This window comes from Melozone crissalis, unplaced genomic scaffold (genome assembly GCF_028551555.1).
Source record: "Melozone crissalis strain CALT ecotype California unplaced genomic scaffold, PUWL_Pcris_2 ptg000363l_1, whole genome shotgun sequence".
Taxonomy (NCBI): Eukaryota; Metazoa; Chordata; class Aves; order Passeriformes; family Passerellidae; genus Melozone; species Melozone crissalis.
Window position 1 is genome coordinate 84,135 of NW_026536106.1, and position 23,108 is coordinate 107,242.

The window sequence follows — 23,108 nt, forward strand, 5'->3', positions numbered from 1 at the left end:
CTGTACCCAAAATTTGGGCTGTCTGGGAGTGCCTAAACCCCCCTGTACACATAATTTAAGGAACTGAATGCTCCCAAATCCTCTTTTCCGGGAGATTTTGGGGTCTGGAAGTGCCCAAACCCCCTTGTGCCCGGGATTTTAGTGGTCTGGGACTGCCCAAATCCCCCTGTACCTAAAATTTTGGGGAACTCAACGTTCCCAAATCCTCCTTTTTAGGATTTTGGGGATCTGGATGTTCGTAAACCCCCTTGTCCCTGGGATATATGGGATCTGGGAGTGCTCAAACCCCCCTGTACACAGAATTTGGGGAACTGGGTTTTCTCACATCCTCTTTGCCCCGAGTTTTGGTGCTCTGGAAGGGCCTAAACCCCCTTGTGCCCGGGATTTGGGGAGGGCTGGACGTGGCCAGACCCCCTTGTACACAAAATTTGCTGAAATGGAAGTGCCTAAATCCATTTTTTCCCAGGATTTTTGGGTCTCTGGAAGTGCCTAAATCCCTATTTTCCAGGATTTTTGGAGTCTGGGTGTGCCTAACCCCCTGTACCCACAATCTGGGGAACTCAATGTTCCCAAATCCGCTTTTCCCGGGGATTTTGGGGGTCTGGATGTTCCTAAACCCCCTTTCCCCCGGGATTTTGGGGATCTGGGAGTGCCCAAACCCCCCTGTACCCAAAACTGGGGAGGGGCTGGGAGTGTCAAAACGGCCCTGTACCAAAATTTGGGGAACTGAAAATTCCCAATTCCTCTTTTTCCAGGATTTTGTGAGTCTGGATGTTCCTAAACCCCCTTGTCACCGGGATTTTGGGGATCTGGGAGTGCCCAAACCCCCCTGTACCCAAAATCTGGGGAACTGAAAATTCCCAATTCCTCTTTTCCCAGGGTTTTGGGCGTCTCGATGTTCCTAAACCCCCTTGTCCCCGGGATTTTGGGGATCTGGGAGCGCCCAAACCCCCCTGTACACAAAATTTGGGGAACTGAAAATTCCCAATTCCTCTTTCTCCAGGATTTTGGGGCTCTGGATGTTCCTAAGCCCCCTTGTCCCCGGGATTTTGAGGGGGCAGGGGTGCCCAAAATCTCCCCGGACGGGACCTGGTGAATTCCACGGGCTGCACACCGAAGAATTTCGCTGTTCTACATTTTCTTTTCTCTCCCTCTCTCTTCTCCTTATTTTCCCTTTTTCCCCCCAATTCCTCCCCAGCGCGTTTTGCTGCGGTTGTTTCAATAAATTTGCATTTGTTTGGATTCTCACTGCAAACCCCCCCGGGCCGTGTCGGGTTTTGCGCTCTGAGATCCCCCAGGAACCGTCAGGGAACGCGGCCGTGAGGAGGGAGCGGGACAGAAAAACAATTGTATTAACGAGGGGGCAAGGGAAGTATTAAGCACTTTAAAAATTATTTAAAGATTATGTAAATGTTAATTATAGAGATGTTTCCATATATTAAATAAATTTTAGTAATACAAAATTAATATATTAGGCACTCCTATATTTAATTAAATCGAATTATTATTAAAAATTAATTAATTATATTTATTTAAAGTATTAAATTTTTTAGTTATGAAATTAAAATCACTATTAAAATTATTATGAATATAAAGATTAATATATCTAAAGTTCTTAAATAATAAAGTAATTTAGGAAAACTAGAATTAAATTATTATTATTACCATTACTATTGCTATTATATTGATATATTTTAAAAAGTGTTGTGAAAATAAAAATTTTCTTAGTTATTTTATATTAATTAGTGATTTTTAATAAGGGCTGAGCTCCCCCTCTCCCCTCACTGCGGGATGTGGGGAGGGGGCGATGCTGACGGGGCCGGGGAGGCTGCAGCTCTGGGGGGGGGGGCGGGGAAATCGCGGGGTTCTGGTGCTGCTGCTCTTCCTCCTCCTCCTCCTCCTCCTCCTCCTCCTCCTCCTCCTCCCCCCGCTCCCCCCGGGCCCAGCCCCCACCCTTTCTCCCCCTCCCTTTGCCCAAATCCGTCCCATCGCCCCCCGCCCCCCCAGACCCCTCCCCAGCGCCCCCCAACAAACGGCCCCGGGCCCAGCTGGGAAGCTTTATTGGGAGCGCTGGCAGCGGGCACTGGGCGGGGGCAGAGCGCCAGCGGCGCTGGGGGGGACACGGGACCCCCCCAGAATCAGCGCAGCGGGGACGGAGCGGGGGGTCCCGGCCGGGCCCGAGCCCGCGGGGAGGGGCTGCGGCCGCCGCCGCCTCAGGAGCTCTGTGGGCACAGAAAAGGGGGTGACACCGGGCTGGGGGCCCCGGCGGGAGCGCGCACGGGGCTCCGCCACGGCGGCCACGCCGCCCCCGGCACCCGCCCTCACCTTCTTGCGCACGTAGAAGCCGAGCCCCAGCGCCACGAAGACCGAGCCCAAGACCAAGCCCCCGATGCCCGTCAGCATCTTGCTGCGGCCGGCGTCCGGCGCCATCTCTGGGGGGTCCGCAGGGCTCAGCGCCCCCAAAACCTCTCGCCGACACCCCCAGCCCCTACCAGCGCCCTCCCTGTGGCCCTCGGCCCGTCCAGGACCCCCTGAAACCTCCCCCCGATCCCTTTTGGGCCTCAACAGGAGCCACCAAAGCCCCTCCCGTCCCTCTCAGCATCCCACAGCCCCCTCCCAGTTGCGCCCCAGCGCCCCAGGACCCCCAAACTCCCTCCCAGTCACTCCCAGCACCCCCAAACTCCCTCCCAGTCACACCCAGCGCCCCCAAACTCCCTCCCAGTGCCCACCCAGCACCCCCAAACTCCCTCCCAATCACACCCAGCGCCCCCAAACTCCCTCCCAGTCACACCCAGCACCCCCAAACTCCGTCCCAGTGCCCACCAGCACCCCCCCAACCCCACCCCACCCTCCCCAGCATCCCCCAAACCCCTGCCCAGCCCTTGTCCAGCCCCCAGCCCCTCTCCCACTCCCAGCCCGCCTCTCTCCACCTCCCTCCCAGTGCCTCCCAGCACAGCCCAGCGCCTCTGCCAGCGCCCCCAGGGGCTCCCCCGTACCCCAGTGCCGCTTCAGCGGCTGCTCCAGGCTGACGTGCTCCACCTGGCAGCTGTAGCTCAGCCCGCGCCGGGGCGGCGTTTCCAGCAGCACCAGCAACTGGTAGCTCCAGTCCCCGTTGGCCACCACGTCCGTGGCCACCACGTGCTCCGACAGCTCCTGCTGGCCCTGGAACCACCTCACCTGGATGGCAGCAGGGTAGAAATCCATCACGGAGCAGAGCAGGCGGCCGGGGCCGGGCTGGGAGCTCGAGGCGGGCACCAGCGAGATGGACACGCTGGGGGGCACTGGCAGAGACAGAGAGAGAGAGAGAGAGTGGGGACACAATGGGATCAGCTGGGGGGCACTGGGAGAGAGAGGGGAGGGCTGGGCTGGGACTGGGAATGGAATGGGAGGGACTGGGAATGGACTGGGAGGGACTGGGAGGGACTGGGAATGGGCTGGGAGGGACTGGGATGGCTTTGGCTGGAGCAAGAATGGACTTGGGGTTTACTCCTAATTGATGGAGAGGGGCTGGGAATCTACTGGGGTGCACCAGGGATGGACAGACATTGATTGGGGATGGACGGGGGGGCGGTATGAACTGGTATGAACTGGAAGTGGATGGGGAGGGACTGGTGTGGATTGGGAAGGTCTGGTAGGGATGAGTGGGGATGAGGGGCACTGCAGGGAGGGTGCAGGTCTGGCAATGATCTGGGAATGAACAGGAAATCAACTGGGAATTAGTTTTAAGGGAGTTGGAAGGACTGGGAATATCATTGGGAGGGACTGGGATGGTATGGCAATATACTGGGAGGCACTGGGAATAGACTGGGACAGACTTGGGTGGTACTGAGAGAAGTGGGAGGGGATGGGGGTACTGGGACAGAGGGTGGAGGTCTGGAAATAAACTGGGAATGAACTGGGAATGGATTTGGAGGGTCTGGGTGGGACTGGAGTGGACTGGGAGGGATTGGGAATGAACTGGGATGGACTGGGAGGGACTGGGATTTATTGGGTTGGCTCTGAGAGAGATGGGAAGCAATGGAGGGAACTGTGAAAGAGGGGGGAAGTCTGAGAGTGAACTGGGAATGAACTGGGAACAGACTGGAAACGGACTGGGAGGGACTGGAGAGGAATTGGAGATGGTCTGGGAGGGACTGGGATGGCACTGGGAGGGATTTTGGTGGCACTGGGAGGAACTGGGAATGAAGCGCGCGGCGCTGGGAGGCCGAGTCCAGCGCGGGGCACTCGGCGCTGCGGGTCTGCCTGGCAACAGGGGAGTCATCAGAGAGACGCGATCTGATTGGCTGAGAAGCGTCAGCTTCACGCGTCGCTGAAATGGACGCGCGGGTGGGCACCGGGAGGGATTCGGATGGACTGGAAATGGACAGGGATGGACTTGGAGGGACTGGGATGGATTTGATGTGCTGGGAATACACTTGGAGGGACAGGGAGGCACTGAGAATGAACTGGGAGGGATGGCGAATGGACTGGGAATGGGCTGAATATGAGTGGGATGGCACTGGGATGGCACAAGGCGGGACTGGGAGCGACTGGGATGGACTGGGAAAGGACTAGGATCGACTGGGAGCGACTGGGATAGACTGGGAATAGACTGGGAGGAACTGGGAAGGCACTGAGAGAGGTGGGAGGGGACGGGGGTTTCTGAGAGAGAGGGTTGAGATCTGAGATTGAACTGGGATTGAAGTGTGAATCGATTTTGAATTGACTTGAGGGGTCTGGGTGGGACTGGGACGAACTGGGATGAACAGGGAAGGACGAGAGGGGCACTGAGAAAGATGGGAGAGGCACTCGGCACTGGGAGAGAGGGTGGAAGTCGGAGAGTTAGCTGGGAATGGACTGGGACAGACTGAGAAGGACTGGGATTGAAGGAGATGGACTGGGAATGGGTTGGTAGGGACTGGAATTGACTGGGATGGTCACTGGCAGGGCAGGGCCCGAGGGGACACGCTCTGCCCCACGCTCACCTCGGCGCTCCACAGTGGCGAAATGGGCATAAATCGCGTAGTTGTGCCGGCAGTACCTGTCCACCTCATTTCGTCTGTACTCCAGTTCAGCCGGGTCGCTGTTCCAGTACTTGGCATTCATCTCCCCAAAGGGGGTGAACCCCACGAAGTGCCCCACGTCGCTGTCGAACATCACGACCTGCTGCCGGTTGTAGATGGCCCTCACCACGTACCTCACCTTCTCCGTGCCGTTAATGAAGTGACACTCGTACGTTCCCAGGAACTGGAACACCCCTGTGAGTGCAGCGCACAGCTCAGGCGGTGCCCCCCCAGCACCCCCAGCAGCACCCGCAGAGCTCCGGGCCCACCCCGGATCCCCACTCCGCACCCCCTGTGCCCCACGGCCGCCATGGGACCCTCCTGCCCGCCCTGCCGCTTCCTCTTTGCCGCCCTTCCCCCATTTCCCCTTCCTCATCCTCTCCCCTCCCACCTCCGGCCGCTCCCCAAATCACTTTTGGGCTCCCATTTCCCCATTTTCCCACTAATCCCCCAATCCCCAGCCCCCCTCCCGCTCACTTTTGGGGTGCCCCCTCCCCTTTTTCCCCCTTCCCCACCCTCTCCCACCCCTCCCTCCCCTCCCCCCACCCCTCAGCCCCTCCCGCTCTCCCTTTGGGGGTCCCCTCCTCCTCCCCCTCCGTTCCGGGCTCCCCCCTTCGCCCCCTTTTCCCCCTTCTCCACCCCTGGCCCAGCGCCTCCCGCCCCCCGCTCACCCGAGAGCTCCGCGCCCGCACCCGGGGGGGCTCCCAGCACCCCCAGTGCCACCAGCAGGGCCCCGGCTGCCGCCCCGAGCCCCATGGCCAGCGACCGCCGCCCCGAACCAACCGCGCTGGAGTGCGAGACCCAGCCCGGAGCGGCGCGGGGTCATGAGGGACGCGCTCCCTGATTGGTCGGGCGTGGTTTCTGGCTGCGCTTTCATTGGTTGGAAGTTTTTTTGGCCTCTCTTGAATTGGCCGAAGTGATTTTTGCGCTCTCTAATTGGCCGGTTCTGTTTGGAGCCCGATTTTCAGACCCTCTACCCAGCAACTGATGACTCCGTTCCGATCTTTTTTCTGATTGGCCAGTGTTTCTTGGCGAGCTCAATTTTTTAACCCTCTACCCGCCAACACCCTCTACCCGCCATCATTAAACTCCGCTCTCCCATTGGCTGAGCGCTTTTTGGGGTGCTGCTCCCCGTTCCCAGTGCCCCCAGTTGGGATCCGCGTTCCTGGGAGCGGCACCGACCCTGCCCGGTGTGCCCGGAGCGCCACGGACGGAGCGCGGAGCCTCCCCCGGCTGCTGCCGCTGCTGGCCCTGACCCTGCCCCCGATTTTGGAGGTCCAGGGAGAGGTTTATGGGCCAGTCCTGCATTTGCGGTTTGCAGCAATTTTCTGTTCGTATTCCTTTGTACCGCTCCGCTTTGGAAACACAATTATATTAACACTGTAGTCAAGGAAATTACTACTATTTAAATTGTAATGAAATTATGTAAAGCTACATTATAATATTGTAACATTATTATAGCACTAATATATAGATTTAATACTTCTAAAAATATTAAACTGATTAAAATTAATCCCATTCAGTTCGTGCTCTTTCGGCCGGCCCTCTTCCTCTCTACCTCCTCTTGTTTGGATTCCTCCTCCTCCCTCCACATTTCTACTCACACCAAATCCTCCTCCTCCTCCTCCTCCTCCTCCTCCTCCTCCCCCCGCTCCCCCCGGGCCCAGCCCCCACCCTTTCTCCCCCTCCCTTTGCCCAAATCCGTCCCATCGCCCCCCGTCCCCCCAGACCCCTCCCCAGCGCCCCCCAACAAACGGCCCCGGGCCCAGCTGGGAAGCTTTATTGGGAGCGCTGGCAGCGGGCACTGGGCGGGGGCAGAGCGCCAGCGGCGCTGGGGGGGACACGGGACCCCCCCAGAATCAGCGCAGCGGGGACGGAGCGGGGGGTCCCGGCCGGGCCCGAGCCCGCGGGGAGGGGCTGCGGCCGCCGCCGCCTCAGGAGCTCTGTGGGCACAGAAAAGGGGGTGACACCGGGCTGGGGGCCCCGGCGGGAGCGCGCACGGGGCTCCGCCACGGCGGCCACGCCGCCCCCGGCACCCGCCCTCACCTTCTTGCGCACGTAGAAGCCGAGCCCCAGCGCCACGAAGACCGAGCCCAAGACCAAGCCCCCGATGCCCGTCAGCATCTTGCTGCGGCCGGCGTCCGGCGCCATCTCTGGGGGGTCCGCAGGGCTCAGCGCCCCCAAAACCTCTCGCCGACACCCCCAGCCCCTCCCAGCGCCCTCCCTGTGGCCCCGGCCCAGCCGGGACCCCCGAAACCTCCCCCCGATCCCTTTTGGGCCTCGAGAGGAGCCACCAAAGCCCCTCCCGTCCCTCTCAGCATCCCACAGCCCCCTCCCAGTTGCCCCCCAGCGCCCCAGGACCCCCAAACTCCCTCCCAGTCACACCCGGGACCCCCAAACTCCCTCCCAGTCACACCCAGCACCCCTAAACTCCCTCCCAGTACCCACCAGCACCCCCCCAACCCCACCCCACCCTCCCCAGCACCCCCCAAACCCCTGCCCAGCCCTTGCCCAGCCCCCAGCCCCTCTCCCACTCCCAGCCCGCCTCTCTCCACCTCCCTCCCAGTGCCTCCCAGCACAGCCCAGCGCCTCTGCCAGCGCCCCCAGGGGCTCCCCCGTACCCCAGTGCCGCTTCAGCGGCTGCTCCAGGCTGACGTGCTCCACCTGGCAGCTGTAGCTCAGCCCGCGCCGGGGCGGCGTTTCCAGCAGCACCAGCAACTGGTAGCTCCAGTCCCCGTTGGCCACCACGTCCGTGGCCACCACGTGCTCCGACAGCTCCTGCTGGCCCTGGAACCACCTCACCTGGATGGCAGCAGGGTAGAAATCCATCACGGAGCACAGCAGGCGGCCGGGGCCGGGCTGGGAGCTCGAGGGGGGCACCAGCGAGATGGACACGCTGGGGGGCACTGGCAGAGACAGAGAGAGAGAGAGAGAGAGAGGGGACACACTGGGATCAGCTGGGGGGCACTGGGAGAGAGAGGGGAGGGCTGGGCTGGGCTGGGCTGGGGAGGGACTGGGAATGGAATGGGAGGGACTGGGAATGGACTGGGAGGGACTGGGAGAGACTGGGAATGGGCTGGGAGGGACTGGGATGGCTTTGGCTGGAGCAAGAATGGACTTGGGGTTTACTCCTAATTGATGGAGAGGGGCTGGGAATCTACTGAGGTGCACCAGGGATGGACAGACATTGATTGGGGATGGACGGGGGGGCAGTATGAACTGGTATGAACTGGAAGTGGATGGGGAGGGACTGGTGTGGATTGGGAAGGTCTGGTAGGGATGAGTGGGGAATAGGGGCACTGCAGGGAGGGTGCAGGTCTGGCAATGATCTGGGAATGAACAGGAAATCAACTGGGAATTAGTTTTACGGGAGTTGGAAGGACTGGGAATATCATTGGAGGGACTGGGATTGTATGGCAATATACTGGGAGGCACTGGGAATAGACTGGGACAGACTTGGGTGGTACTGAGAGAAGTGGGAGGGGATGGGGGTACTGGGACAGAGGGTGGAGGTCTGGAAATAAACTGGGAATGAACTGGGAATAGACTGGGAATGGATTTGGAGGTTCTGGGTGGGACTGGGGAGGACTGGGAGGGACAAGGAACGGACTGTGAGGGACTGGGGATAGACTGGGAGAGAGGGTGGAGGTCTGAGAGTGAACTGGGAATGAACTGGGAAGACACTGGAAATGGACTGGGAGGGACTGGAGAGGAATTGGAGATGGTCTGGGAAGGTCTGGGATGGCACTGGGAGGGATCTTGGTGGCACTGGGAGGAACTGGGAATGAAGTGCGCGGCACTGGGAGGCCGAGTCCAGCGCGGGGCACTCGGCGCTGCGGGTCTGCCTGGCAACCGGGGAGTCATCGCAGAGAAGCGATCCCATTGGCTGAGAAGCGTCCGCTTCACGCGTCGCTGAATTGCACGCGCGGGGGGGAACAGGGAGTGACTGGGATGGACTGGAAATGGACTGGGATGGACTGGGAGGGACTGTGATTTACTTGATGAACTGGGAATACGCTTGGATGGAATGGGAGGCACTGGGAATGAACTGGGAGGGATGGGAATGGGCTGGGAATGGGCTGAATATGAGTGGGATGGCACAAGGCAGGACTGGGAATGAACTGGGATTGACTAGAAAAGGACTGGTAGCGACTGGGATGGACTGGGAATAGACTGGGAGGAACTGGGGTGGCACTGAGAGAGGTGGGTGTGGATGAGGGTTACTGTGAGCGTGGGAGAAGATCTGAGATTGAACTGGGAATGAACTCAGAATACACTGGGAATTGAGTTGTTGGGGGTGGGTGGGACTGGAATGGACTGGTAGGAACTGGGAAGGACTGGAGTGGCACCGAGAAAGATGGGAGGGGTACACAGCAAAGGGAGAGAGTGTGGAAGTCAGAGAAAGAACTGGGAATGAACTGGGAATGGACTGGGAGGGACTAGGGATGGACTGGAGGGAATGGGAGGAATTGGAAGACACTGGGATGGACTGGGGATGGACTGGAATGGATTTGGACGGGACGTGAAAAGGTGTGGGAGGGTCTGGGAATATACAGGAAGGGACTGGGAGGGACTGGGATTGACTGGGATGGTCACAGGCAGGGCAGGGCCCGAGGGGACACGCTCTGCCCAGCGCTCACCTCGGCGCTCCGTGATGAACGGGCGGGACGCCTCGTAGTTTGGCCGGCAGTACGTGTCCACTCGAGCCCGTCTGTGCTCCAGTTCAGCCGGATCGCTGTTCAAGCGCCTGGCATTCATCTCCCCCAAGGAGGTGAACCCCACCCACAGCCCCACGTCGCTGTCGAACATCATGAAAAGCTCCCGGTTGTAGATGAGGCTCTGCACGTACCTCACCTTCTCCGTGCCGTTAATGAAGTAACACTCGACCTTTCCCATGAACTGGAGCACCCCTGTGAGTGCAGCACACAGAGTTCAGCGGGTGCCCCCCCAGCACCCCCAGCAGCACCCGCAGAGCTCCGGGCCCACCCCGGATCCCCACTCCGCACCCCCTGTGCCCCACGGCCGCCATGGGACCCTCCTGCCCGCCCTGCCGCTTCCTCTTTGCCGCCCTTCCCCCATTTCCCTTTCCACATCCTCTCCCCTCCCGCCTCCGGCCGCTCCCCAAATCACTTTTGGGCTCCCATTTCCCCATTTGCCCACTAATCCCCCAATCCCCAGCCCCCTCCCGCTCAGTTTTGGGGTCCCCCCTCCCCTTTTCCCCCTTCCCCACCCTCTCCCACCCCTCCCTCCCCTCCCCCACCCCTCAGCCCCTCCCGCTCTCCCTTTGGGGGGTCCCCTCCTCCTCCCCCTCCATTCCGGCCTCCCCCCTTCGCCCCCTTTTCCCCCTTCTCCCCCCCTGGCCCAGCGCCTCCCGCCCCCCGCTCACCCGAGAGCTCCGCGCCCGCACCCGGGGGGGCTCCCAGCACCCCCAGTGCCACCAGCAGGGCCCCGGCTGCCGCCCCGAGCCCCATGGCCAGCGACCGCCGCCCCGAACCAACCGCGCTCCACTGCGAGAACCAGCCCGGAGCGGCGCGGGGTCATGAGGGACGCGCTCCCTGATTGGTCGGGCGTGGTTCTGGCAGCGCTTTCATTGGTTGGGGTTTTTTTTGGCTTCTCTTTAATTGGCCGAAGTGATTTTTGCGCTCTCTAATTGGCCGGTTCTGTTTGGAGCCCGATTTTCAGGCCCTCTACCCAGCAACTCGTGACTCATTTAAGCCCCTTTTTCTGATTCGCCAGAATTTCTTAGCGAGCTAAATTTTTTTAGCCTCTACCCACCAACACCCTCTACCCGGCCTCATTAAACTCCGCTCTCCCATTGGCTGAGCGCTTTTTGGGCTGCTGCTCCCCCGTTCCCAGTGCCCCCAGTTCGGATCCGCGTTCCTGGGAGCAGCACCGACCCTGCCCGGTGTGCCCGGAGCGCCACGGACGGAGCGCGGAGCCTCCCCCGGCTGCTGCCGCTGCTGGCCCTGAGCCTGCCTCCGATATTGGGGGGGTCCGGGGAGAGGTTTATGGGGGGGTCCCGCATTTGCGGTGCGCTGGAATTTTCTGTTCGTATCCCTTTTTAGCCCTCCGCTTTGGAAACACAATTATATTAACACTGTAGTCAAGGAAATTATTTACTACTATTTCAATTGCAATGAAATAATGTAAACCTACATTATAATATTGTAACATTATTATAGCACTAATTTATAGATTTAATAACACTAAAATTATCAAATGTATTGATTAAAATAATCCCTTTAGGTTCGTGCTCTTTGGGCCGGTCCTCTTCCTCTCTCCTCCCCCTTGTTTGGGTTCTTCCTCCTCCCTCCACACTTCTACTCCCACCAAATCCTTCTCCTTCTCCTTCTCCTTCTCCTTCTCCTTCTCCTTCTCCTTCTCCTTCTCCTTCTCCTTCTCCTTCTCCTTCTCCTCCTCCTCCTCCTCCTCCTCCTCCTCCTCCTCCCGCTCCCCCCGGGCCCAGCCCCCACCCTTTCTCTCCCTCCCTTTGCCCAAATCCGTCCCATCGCCCCCCGCCCCCCCAGACCCCTCCCCAGCGCCCCCCAACAAACGGCCCCGGGCCCAGCTGGGAAGCTTTATTGGGAGCGCTGGCAGCGGGCACTGGGCGGGGGCAGAGCGCCAGCGGCGCTGGGGGGGACACGGGACCCCCCCAGAATCAGCGCAGCGGGGACGGAGCGGGGGGTCCCGGCCGGGCCCGAGCCCGCGGGGAGGGGCTGCGGCCGCCGCCGCCTCAGGAGCTCTGTGGGCACAGAAAAGGGGGTGACACCGGGCTGGGGGCCCCGGCGGGAGCGCGCACGGGGCTCCGCCACGGCGGCCACGCCGCCCCCGGCACCCGCCCTCACCTTCTTGCGCACGTAGAAGCCGAGCCCCAGCGCCACGAAGACCGAGCCCAAGACCAAGCCCCCGATGCCCGTCAGCATCTTGCTGCGGCCGGCGTCCGGCGCCATCTCTGCGGGGTCCGCAGGGCTCAGCGCCCCCAAAACCTCTCGCCGACACCCCCAGCCCCTCCCAGCGCCCTCCCTGTGGCCCCCGGCCCGGCCGGGACCCCCTGAAACCTCCCCCCGATCCCTTTTGGGCCTCGACAGGAGCCACCAAAGCCCCTCCCGTCCCTCTCAGCATCCCACAGCCCCCTCCAGTTGCCCCCAGCGCCCCAGGACCCCCAAACTCCCTCCCAGTCACACCCAGCGCCCCCAAACTCCCTCCCAGTCACACCCAGCGCCCCCAAATTCCCTCCCAGTCACACCCAGCGCCCCCAAACTCCCTCCCAGTCACTCCCAGCACCCCCAAACTCCCTCCCAGTCACACCCAGCGCCCCCAAACTCCCTCCCAGTGCCCACCAGCACCCCCCAACCCCATCCCACCCTCCCCAGCATCCCCTAAACCCCTGCCCAGCCCTTGCCCGGCCCCCAGCCCCTCTCCCACTCCCAGCCCGCCTCTCTCCACCTCCCTCCCAGTGCCTCCCAGCACAGCCCAGCGCCTCTGCCAGCGCCCCCAGGGGCTCCCCCGTACCCCAGTGCCGCCTCAGCGGCTGCTCCAGGCTGACGTGCTCCACCTGGCAGCTGTAGCTCAGCCCGCGCCGGGGCGGCGTTTCCAGCAGCACCAGCAGCTGGTAGCTCCAGTCCCCGTTGGCCACCACGTCCGTGGCCACCACGTGCTCCGACAGCTCCTGCTGGCCCTGGAACCACCTCACCTGGATGGCAGCGGGGTAGAAATCCATCACGGAGCACAGCAGGCGGCCGGGGCCGGGCTGGGAGCTCGAGGCGGGCACCAGCGAGATGGACACGCTGGGGGGCACTGGCAGAGACAGAGAGAGAGAGAGAGAGCGGGGACACACTGGGATCAGCTGGGGAGAGCTGGGAGAGAGAAGAAAGGGCTGGGGAGGGACTGGGAATAGACTGGAAGGAACTGGGATGGAGTTGAGTAGCACTTGGTGAGATGGGAGGGGATGGGCGTGCACTGGGAGAGAGGGTGTACGTCTGAGAGTGAACTGGGAGTGAACTGAGAAAAGACTGGAAATGGACTGGGAGGGACTGGGGAGGAATTGGAGATGGTCTGGGAGGGACTGGCATGGCACTGGGAGGGATTTTGGTGGCACTGGGAGGAACTGGGAATGAAGCGCGCCGCACTGGGAGGCCGAGTCCAGCGCGGGGCACTCTGCGCTGCGGGTCTGCCTGGCAACAGGGGAGTCATGCGAGAGATGAAATCTCATTGGCTGCGAAGCGTCAGCTTCACGCGTCGCTGAAATGGACGCCAATGGGGGCACTGGGAGGGACTGGGAGTGACCGGGAGTAACTGGGGGTGTCACTGTAAGGGAGAAGGGGCCTCGAGGACGGTCATAAGGAGGGCTCAGAGCTCTGGGGCGATTCCCATGGAGGTTTTCAAGGGCTCCAGTGTCACTGGCAGGGCAGGGCCCGAGAGGACACGCTCTGCCTCGCGCTCACCTCGGCGCTCCGTGATGAACGGGGTAAGCTTCTCGTACCACCCCCGGCAGAACCAGTCCACCGCAGTCCTTTTGCGATCCAGTACGACCGGGTTGCTGTTCCAGTACCGGGCCCGTATCTCCCCATAGGGGGTGAAGCCCACGTAGTGCCCCACCTCGCTGTCGAACATCAAGTTCTGCTTCCGATTGTAGACGCACCTATGCACGTACCTCACCTTCTCCGTGCCGTTAATGAAGTGACACTCGTACGTTGGCAGGAGCTGGAACACCCCTGTGAGTGCAGCACACAGCTCAGCGGTGCCACCCCAGCACCCCCAGCAGCACCCACAGAGCTCCGGGCCCACCCCGGATCCCCACTCCGCACCCCCTGTGCCCCACGGCCGCCATGGGACCCTCCTGCCCGCGCTGCCGCTTCCTCTTTGCCGCCCTTCCCCCATTTCCCCTTCCTCATCCTCTCCCCTCACACCTCCGGCCGCTCCCCAAATCACTTTTGGCCTCCCATTTCCCCATTTGCCCACTAATCCCACAATCCCCACCCCCCTCCCGCTCATTTTGGGGTGCCCCCTCCCCTTTTCCCCCTTCCCCACCCTCTCCCACCCATCCCTCCGCTCCCCCACCCCTCAGCCCCTCCCGCTCTCCCTTTGGGGGTCCCCTCCTCCTCCCCCTCCATTCCGGCCTCCCCCCTTCGCCCCCTTTTCCCCCTTCTCCCCCCCTGGCCCAGCGCCTCCCGCCCCCCGCTCACCCGAGAGCTCCGCGCCCGCACCCGGGGGGGCTCCCAGCACCCCCAGTGCCACCAGCAGGGCCCCGGCTGCCGCCCCGAGCCCCATGGCCAGCGACCGCCGCCCCGAACCAACCGCGCTCCACTGCGAGAACCAGCCCGGAGCGGCGCGGGGTCATGAGGGACGCGCTCCCTGATTGGTCGGGCGTGGGTTTTGTCAGTTCTTTTATTGGTTGGAGTTTTTTTCGGCCTCTCTTTCATTGGCCGAAGTGATTTTTGCGCTCTCTAATTGGCCGGTGAGTTTGGAGCCCGATTTCCAGACCCTCTACCCAGGAACTGATGACTCAATTTCCGATCCTTTTTCTGATTCGCCAGAATTTCTTCAGGAGCTCAATTTATTAATCCTCTACCCGCCAACACCCTCTACCCGGCCTCATTCAACTCCGCTCTCCCATTGGCTGAGCGCTTTTTGGGGTGCTGCTCCCCGTTCCCAGTGCCCCCAGTTTGGATCCGCGCTCCTGGGAGCAGCACCGACCCTGCCCGGTGTGCCCGGAGCGCCACGGACGGAGCGCGGAGCCTCCCCCGGCTGCTGCGGCCGCTGGCCCTGACCCTGCCCCCGATTTTGGGGGTCCAGGGAGGGGCTTTTGGGCGGGTCCTGCATTTGCGGTTTGCTGCAATTTTCTGTTCGTATCCCTTTGTACCGCTCCGCTTTGGAAACAAAATTATATTAACCCTGTAGTTAAGGAAATTATGTACAACTTTTTCAATTGTAATGACATTATGTAATCCTACATTATAATATTCTCACATTAATATAGCACTAATTTATAGATTTAATACCATTAAAAATATTAAACGTATTGATTAAAATTAATCCCGTTCGGTTCGTCCTCTTTCGGCCAGTCCTCGTCTTCTCTCCTTCCTCTTCTTTGGGTTCCTCCTCCCCCCTCCACATTTTTACTCCCACCAAATCCTCCTCCTCCTCCTCCTCCTCCTCCTCCTCCTCCTCCTCCTCCCGCTCCCCCCGGGCCCAGCCCCCACCCTTTCTCCCCCTCCCTTTGCCCAAATCCGTCCCATCGCCCCCCGCCCCCCCACACCCCTCCCCAGCGCCCCCCAACAAACGGCCCCGGGCCCAGCTGGGAAGCTTTATTGGGAGCGCTGGCAGCGGGCACTGGGCGGGGGCAGAGCGCCAGCGGCGCTGGGGGGGACACGGGACCCCCCCAGAATCAGCGCAGCGGGGACGGAGCGGGGGGTCCCGGCCGGGCCCGAGCCCGCCGGGAGGGGCTGCGGCCGCCGCCGCCTCAGGAGCTCTGTGGGCACAGAAAAGGGGGTGACACCGGGCTGGGGGCCCCGGCGGGAGCGCGCACGGGGCTCCGCCACGGCGGCCACGCCGCCCCCGGCACCCGCCCTCACCTTCTTGCGCACGTAGAAGCCGAGCCCCAGCGCCACGAAGACCGAGCCCAAGACCAAGCCCCCGATGCCCGTCAGCATCTTGCTGCGGCCGGCGTCCGGCGCCATCTCTGCGGGGTCCGCAGGGCTCAGCGCCCCCAAAACCTCTCGGCAACACCCCCAGCCCCTCCCGGCCCCCTCCCTGTGGCCCCCGGCCCAGCCAGGACCCCCTGAAACCTCCCCCGATCCCTTTTGTGCCTCGACAGGAGCCACCAAAGCCCCTCCCGTCCCTCTCGGCATCCAACAGCCCCCTCCCAGTTGCCACCCAGCGCCCCAGCACCCCCAAACTCCCTCCCAGTCACACCCAGCACCCCCAAACTCCCTCCCAGTCACTCCCAGCACCCCCAAACCCCCTCCCAGTCACACCCAGTGCCCCCAAACTCCCTCCCCGTGCCCACCAGCACCCCCAAACTCCCTCCCAGTCACAACCAGCGCCCCCAAACTCCCTCCCAGCGCCCACCAGCACCCCCCCAGCCCCATCCTCCCACCCTCCCCAGCATCCCCCAAACCCCTGCCCAGCCCTTGCCCAGCCCCCAGCCCCTCTCCCACTCCCAGCCCGCCTCTCTCCACCTCCCTCCCAGTGCCTCCCAGCACAGCCCAGCGCCTCTGCCAGCGCCCCCAGGGGCTCCCCCGTACCCCAGTGCCGCCTCAGCGGCTGCTCCAGGCTGACGTGCTCCACCTGGCAGCTGTAGCTCAGCCCGCGCCGGGGCGGCGTTTCCAGCAGCACCAGCAGCTGGTAGCTCCAGTCCCCGTTGGCCACCACGTCCGTGGCCACCACGTGCTCCGACAGCTCCTGCTGGCCCTGGAACCACCTCACCTGGATGGCAGCGGGGTAGAAATCCATCACGGAGCACAGCAGGCGGCCGGGGCCGGGCTGGGAGCTCGAGGCGGGCACCAGCGAGATGGACACGCTGGGGGGCACTGGCAGAGACAGACAGAGAGAGAGAGAGAGCGGGGACACACTGGGATCAGCTGGGGGGCAGTGGGAGAGAGAGGGGAGGGCTGGGCTGGGGAAGGACTGAGAATGGACTCGAATGGACTGGGAGGACTGGGATGGACTGGGAATGGACTGGGGGGGACTGGGATGGACTGGGATTGACTGGGAATGAAATAGGGGGGACTGGGATTCGACTGGGAGAGAATGGGAATGGAATCGGAATGGATTGGGAAGGGAATGGGATGAACGGGGAATGGAATGGGAGGGAGTGGTGTGGATTGGGAAGGTCTGGGAGAGGTGAGTGGGGATGGGGGGCACTGCAGGGAGGGTGCAGGTCTGGCAATGAACTGGGAATGAACAGGAAATCAACTGGGAATTAGCTTTGAGGGACTTGGAAGGACTGGGAATAGCATTGGGAGGGAGTGGGATGCATTGGCAATATACTGGGAGGCACTGGGAATAGACTGGGACAGACTTGGGTGGTACTGAGAGAAGTGGGAGCGCATGGGCGATACTGGGACAGAGGGTGGAGGTCTGGAAATAAACTGGGAATGTACTGGGAATAGACTGGGAATTGATTTGGAGGGTCTGGATGAGACTGGGAGGAACTGGGAATGAACTGAGGTGGACTGGGAGGGACTAGGATTTATTGGGTTGCACTGAGAGAGATGGGAGGGAATGGGTGGAACTCGGAGAGAGAGTGGAGGTCTGAGAGTGAACTGGGAATGAACTGGGAAGAGACTGGAAACGGACTGGGAGGGACTGGAGAGGAATTGGAGATGGTCTGGGAGAGACTGGGATGGCACTGGGAGGGATTTTGGTGGCACTGGGAGGAACTGGGAATGAAGCGCGCCGCACTGGGAGGCCGAGTCCAGCGCGGGGCACTCGCGCTGCGGGTCTGCCTGGCAACAGGGGAGTCATCACAGAGACGCAATCTGATTGGCTGAGAAGCGTCGGCTTCACGCGTCGCTGAAATGATGGCGCGGGGGGGGGCAGTGGGAGGGACTGGGGCTGACTGGAAATGGACTGCGATCGAATGGAAACGGACTGTGATGGACTGGGATGCACTTGATGGACTGGGAATACACTTGGAGGGACTGGGAGGCACTGGGAATAAACTGGGAAGGATGGGAACGGGCTGAGATGAGTGGGATGGCACTGTGATAGCACAAGGCGGGACTGGGAATGAACTGGGATGGACTGAGAAAGGACTAGGAGCGTCTGGGAGCGACTGGGATGGACTGGGAATAGACTGGGAGGATGTGGGGTGGCGCTGAAAGAGGTGGGCGGGGATCGGGGTTACTTGGAGAGTGGGTGGGTGTCTGAGAGTGAACTGGGATTGAATTGGGAATAGACTGGGAGGGACTGGCATGGACGGGGAACGGATTGAGAATGGACTGGGATTGACTGTACTTGACTGGCAGGGGCTGGGAATGGGCTGGGAGGGACTGGATGGCACTGGGAATATTCTTGGAGGGACTGGGGTGGACTGTCAGGGGACTGGGAATATACTGGAAGGGACTGGGATTGACTGGGATGGTCACTGGCAGGGCAGGGCCCGAGGGGACACGCTCTGCCCCGCGCTGACCTCGGCGCTCTGTGATGAACGGGGTGGACACCTCGTAGCTGACCCGACAGTACCTGTCCACCTCATTTCGTCTGTACTCCAGTTCAGCCGGGTCGCTGTTCAAGCGCTTGGCATTCACCTCCCCATAGGGGGTGAACCCCACGTAGTGCCCCACTTCGCTGTCGAACATCGCGTACTGCAGCCGGTTGTAGATGTACCTCTGCACGTACCTCACCTTCTCCGTGCCGTTAATGAAGTAACACTCGGACGTTCCCAGCTCCTGGAACACCCCTGTGAGTGCAGCACACAGCTCAGCGGTGCCCCCCCAGCACCCCCAGCAGCACCCCCAGAGCTCCGGGCCCACCCCGGATCCCCACTCAGCATCCCCTGTGCCCCACGGCCGCCATGGGACCCTCCTGCCCTCCTGCCGCTTCCTCTTTGCCGCCCTTCCCCCATTTCCTCTTCCCCATCCTCTCCCCTCCCACCTCCGGCCGCTCCCCAAATCACTTTTGGGCTCCCATTTCCCCATTTTCCCACTAATCCCCGAATCCCCAGCCCCCTCCCGCTCAGTTTTGGGGTCTCCCCTCCCTTTGTCCCCCCTTCCCCACCCTCGCCCACCCCTCCCTCCCCTCCCCCCACCCCTCAGCCCCTCCCGCTCTCCCTTTGGGGGGTCCCCTCCTCCTCCCCCTCCATTCCGGCCTCCCCCCTTCGCCCCCTTTTCCCCCTTCTCCCCCCCTGGCCCAGCGCCTCCCGCCCCCCGCTCACCCGAGAGCTCCGCGCCCGCACCCGGGGGGCTCCCAGCACCCCCAGTGCCACCAGCAGGGCCCCGGCTGCCGCCCCGAGCCCCATGGCCAGCGACCGCCGCCCCGAACCAACCGCGCTCCACTGCGAGAACCAGCCCGGAGCGGCGCGGGGTCATGAGGGACGCGCTCCCTGATTGGTCGGGCGTGGTTTTTGGCCGCGCTTTCATTGGTTGGGGTTTTTTTGGGCCTCTCTTTAATTGGCCGAAGTGATTTTTGCCCTCTCCAATTGGCCGGTTCGTTTGGAGCCCGATTTCCAGACCCTCTACCCAGCAACTAGCGACCATATCTGGTCTTTTTTCTGATTCGCCAGAGTTTCTTAGCGAGCTCAATTTATTAACCCTCTACCCGCCAACACCCTCTACCCGGCCTCAATCAACTCCGCTCTCCCATTGCCTGAGCGCTTTTTGGGCTGCTGCTCCCCCGTTCTCAGTGCCCCCAGTTCGGATCCGCGTTCCTGGCAGCAGCACCGACCCTGCCCGGTGTGCCCGGAGCGCCACGGACGGAGCGCGGAGCCTCCCCCGGCTGCTGCCGCTGCTGGCCCCGACCCTGCTCCCGCCCCCGATTTTGGGGGGGCAAGGTGGGGTTTTGTGAAGGTCCCGGTTCTGGGAATCGCTGGAATTTCTTGTTCGGATCCCTTTGTCCCTCTGAGCTTTAGAAACACAGTTTTATAAACAATGGTGTAAAGGAAATTACTTACTACTAATTAAGTTATATTAAAGTTGTGTAAACCTAAATCCTATCAAAGTAATTCTTACTAAATTACCAACTTTTGTATTTATTACTTCTATAACACTTGGAAAGTATTTTTTAGATTCAATCCGATTCGAGTCGTCGTCCTCTGCCCGGTCGACTTCATCTGTCCGTCTTTTACTTTGGGTTCCTCCTCCTCCCTCCACATTTCTACTCCCACCAAATCCTTCTCCTTCTCCTTCTCCTTCTCCTTCTCCTTCTCCTCCTCTCCCTCCTCCTCCTCCTCCTCCTCCCGCTCCCCCCGGGTCCAGCCCCCACCCTTTCTCCCCCTCCCTTTGCCCAAATCCGTCCCATCGCCCCCCGCCCCCCCCACACCCCTCCCCAGCGCCCCCCAACAAACGGCTCCGGGCCCAGCTGGGAAGCTTTATTGGGAGCGCTGGCAGCGGGCACCGGGCGGGGGCAGAGCGCCAGCGGCGCTGGGGGGGACACGGGACCCCCCCAGAATCAGCGCAGCGGGGACGGAGCGGGGGGTCCCGGCCGGGCCCGAGCCCGCGGGGAGGGGCTGCGGCCGCCGCCGCCTCAGGAGCTCTGTGGGCACAGAAAAGGGGGTGACACCGGGCTGGGGGCCCCGGCGGGAGCGCGCACGGGGCTCCGCCACGGCGGCCACGCCGCCCCCGGCACCCGCCCTCACCTTCTTGCGCACGTAGAAGCCGAGCCCCAGCGCCACGAAGACCGAGCCCAAGACCAAGCCCCCGATGCCCGTCAGCATCTTGCTGCGGCCGGCGTCCGGCGCCATCTCTGCGGGGTCCGCAGGGCTCAGCGCCCCCAAAACCTCTCGCCGACACCCCCAGCCCCTCCCAGCGCCCTCCCTGTGGCCCCCGGCCCAGCCGGGACCCCCTGAAACCTCCCCCCGATCCCTTTTGGGCCTCGACAGGAGCCACCAAAGCCCCTCCCGTCCCTCTCAGCATCCCACAGTCCCCTCCAGTTGCCCCCAGCGCCCCAGGACCCCCAAACTCCCTCCCAGTCACACCCAGCGCCCCTAAACTCCCTCCCAGTCACACCCAGCGCCCCCAAACTCCCTCCCAGTCACACCCAGCGCCCCCAAATTCCCTCCCAGTCACAACCAGCGCTCCCAAACTCCCTCCCAGTGCCCACCAGCACCCCCCCAACCCCATCCCACCCTCCCCAGCATCCCCCAAACCCCTGCCCAGCCCTTGCCCAGCCCCCAGCCCCTCTCCCACTCCCAGCCCGCCTCTCTCCACCTCCCTCCCAGTGCCTCCCAGCACAGCCCAGCGCCTCTGCCAGCGCCCCCAGGGGCTCCCCCGTACCCCAGTGCCGCCTCAGCGGCTGCTCCAGGCTGACGTGCTCCACCTGGCAGCTGTAGCTCAACCCGCGCCGGGGCGGCGTTTCCAGCAGCACCAGCAGCTGGTAGCTCCAGTCCCCGTTGGCCACCACGTCCGTGGCCACCACGTGCTCCGACAGCTCCTGCTGGCCCTGGAACCACCTCACCTGGATGGCAGCAGGGTAGAAATCCATCACGGAGCAGAGCAGGCGGCCGGGGCCGGGCTGGGAGCTCGAGGGGGGCACCAGCGAGATGGACACGCTGGGGGGCACTGGCAGAGACAGAGAGAGAGAGAGAGAGCGGGGACACACTGGGATCAGCTGGGGAGAGCTGGGAGAGAGAAGAAAGGGCTGGGGAGGGACTGGGAATAGACTGGAAGGAACTGGGATGGAGTTGAGTAGCACTTGGTGAGATGGGAGGGGATGGGCGTGCACTGGGAGAGAGGGTGTACGTCTGAGAGTGAACTGGGAGTGAACTGAGAAAAGACTGGAAATGGACTGGGAGGGACTGGGGAGGAATTGGAGATTGTCTGGGAGGGACTGGCATGGCACTGGGAGGGATTTTGGTGGCACTGGGAGGAACTGGGAATGAAGCGCGCCGCGCTGGGAGGCCGAGTCCAGCGCGGGTCACTCGGAGCTGCGGGTCTGCCTGGCAACAGGGGAGTCATGCGACAGATGAAATCTCATTGGCTGCGAAGCGTCAGCTTCACGCGTCGCTGAAATGGACGCCAATGGGGGCACTGGGAGGGACTGGGAGTGACCGGGAGGAACTGGGGGTGTCACTGTAAGGGAGAAGGGGCCCCGAGGACGGTCACAAGGAGGGCTCAGAGCTCTGGGGCGATTCCCATGGAGGTTTTCAAGGGCTCCAGTGTCACTGGCAGGGCAGGGCCCGAGAGGACACGCTCTGCCCCGCGCTCACCTCGGCGCTCCGTGATGAACGGGGTAAGCTTCTCGTACCACCCCCGGCAGAACCAGTCCACCGCAGTCCTTTTGCGATCCAGTACGACCGGGTTGCTGTTCCAGTACCGGGCCCGTATCTCCCCATAGGGGGTGAACCCCACGTAGTGCCCCACGTCGCTGTCGAACATCAAGTTCTGCTTCCGATTGTAGACGCACCTATGCACGTACCTCACCTTCTCCGTGCCGTTAATGAAGTGACACTCGTACGTTGGCAGGAGCTGGAACACCCTGTGAGTGCAGCACACAGCTCAGCGGTGCCCCCCAGCACCCCCAGCAGCACCCCCAGAGCTCCGGGCCCACCCCGGATCCCCACTCCGCACCCCCTGTGCCCCACGGCCGCCATGGGACCCTCCTGCCCGCGCTGCCGCTTCCTCTTTGCCGCCCTTCCCCCATTTCCCCTTCCTCATCCTCTCCCCTCCCACCTCCGGCCGCTCCCCAAATCACATTTGGGCTCCCATTTCCCCATTTTCCCACTAATCCCCAATCCCCAGCCCCCTCCGGCTCAGTTTTGGGGTCCCCCCTCCCCTTTTCCCCCCTTCCCCACCCTCTCCCACCCCTCCCTCCCCTCCCCCCACCCCTCAGCCCCTCCCGCTCTCCCTTTGGGGGGTTCCCTTCTCCTCCCCCTCCATTCCGGCCTCCCCCTTCGCCCCCTTTTCCCCCTTCTCCCGCCCTGGCCCAGCGCCTCCCGCCCCCCGCTCACCCGAGAGCTCCGCGCCCGCACCCGGGGGGGCTCCCAGCACCCCCAGTGCCACCAGCAGGGCCCCGGCTGCCGCCCCGAGCCCCATGGCCAGCGACCGCCGCCCCGAACCAACCGCGCTCAACTGCGAGAACCAGCCCGGAGCGGCGCGGGGTCATGAGGGACGCGCTCCCTGATTGGTCGGGCGTGGTTTCTGGCCGCGCTTTCATTGGTTGGGCTTTTTCTGGCCTCTCTTTAATTGGCCGAAGTGATTTTTGCGCTCTCTAATTGGCCGGTTCGTTTGGAGCCCGATTTCCAGACCCTCTGCCCAGCAACTGATGACTCCTTTCCGCTCCGTCCTCTGATTCGCCAGAATTTCTTAGCGAGCTCAATTTATTAACCCTCTACCCGCCAACACCCTCTACCCGGCCTCATTAAACTCCGCTCTCCCATTGCCTGAGCGCTTTTTGGGCTGCTGCTCC

General features: G+C 62.2%; 4 protein-coding genes and 1 pseudogene across 4 annotated transcripts; all 5 read right to left on the reverse strand.

The window, feature by feature from the left end:
* Positions 1–1,781: 1,781 nt before the first annotated feature.
* On the reverse strand, positions 1,782–5,823 carry LOC128949993 (class II histocompatibility antigen, B-L beta chain-like). The gene is made up of 5 exons (XM_054294884.1): positions 5,714–5,823; positions 4,965–5,237; positions 2,997–3,281; positions 2,255–2,432; positions 1,782–1,836 (listed from the first exon to the last, which is right to left on the reverse strand). Exons 1-5 carry the CDS (start codon positions 5,796–5,798, stop codon positions 1,782–1,784), a joined length of 876 nt encoding a protein of 291 aa, XP_054150859.1. The 5' UTR covers positions 5,799–5,823.
* Positions 5,824–6,331: 508 nt separating this feature from the next.
* LOC128949994 (class II histocompatibility antigen, B-L beta chain-like) lies at positions 6,332–10,539 on the reverse strand. The gene is made up of 5 exons (XM_054294885.1): positions 10,429–10,539; positions 9,683–9,952; positions 7,664–7,948; positions 7,089–7,195; positions 6,332–6,397 (listed from the first exon to the last, which is right to left on the reverse strand). Exons 1-5 carry the CDS (start codon positions 10,511–10,513, stop codon positions 6,332–6,334), a joined length of 813 nt encoding a protein of 270 aa, XP_054150860.1. The 5' UTR covers positions 10,514–10,539.
* A 1,209-nt stretch (positions 10,540–11,748) lies between these two features.
* Positions 11,749–14,338, reverse strand: LOC128949988 (class II histocompatibility antigen, B-L beta chain-like). Its single transcript, XM_054294879.1, has 5 exons — positions 14,228–14,338; positions 13,487–13,756; positions 12,555–12,839; positions 11,888–11,994; positions 11,749–11,784 (listed from the first exon to the last, which is right to left on the reverse strand). Exons 1-5 carry the CDS (start codon positions 14,310–14,312, stop codon positions 11,776–11,778), a joined length of 756 nt encoding a protein of 251 aa, XP_054150854.1. The 5' UTR covers positions 14,313–14,338; the 3' UTR covers positions 11,749–11,775.
* Positions 14,339–15,479: 1,141 nt separating this feature from the next.
* On the reverse strand, positions 15,480–19,005 carry LOC128949980 (class II histocompatibility antigen, B-L beta chain-like; annotated as a pseudogene).
* A 322-nt stretch (positions 19,006–19,327) lies between these two features.
* LOC128949995 (class II histocompatibility antigen, B-L beta chain-like) lies at positions 19,328–22,760 on the reverse strand. Its single transcript, XM_054294887.1, has 5 exons — positions 22,647–22,760; positions 21,910–22,178; positions 20,978–21,262; positions 20,295–20,447; positions 19,328–19,608 (listed from the first exon to the last, which is right to left on the reverse strand). The coding sequence occupies exons 1-5, from the start codon at positions 22,733–22,735 to the stop codon at positions 19,328–19,330; spliced, it is 1,077 nt and encodes a 358-aa protein (XP_054150862.1). The 5' UTR covers positions 22,736–22,760.
* Positions 22,761–23,108: the final 348 nt, after the last annotated feature.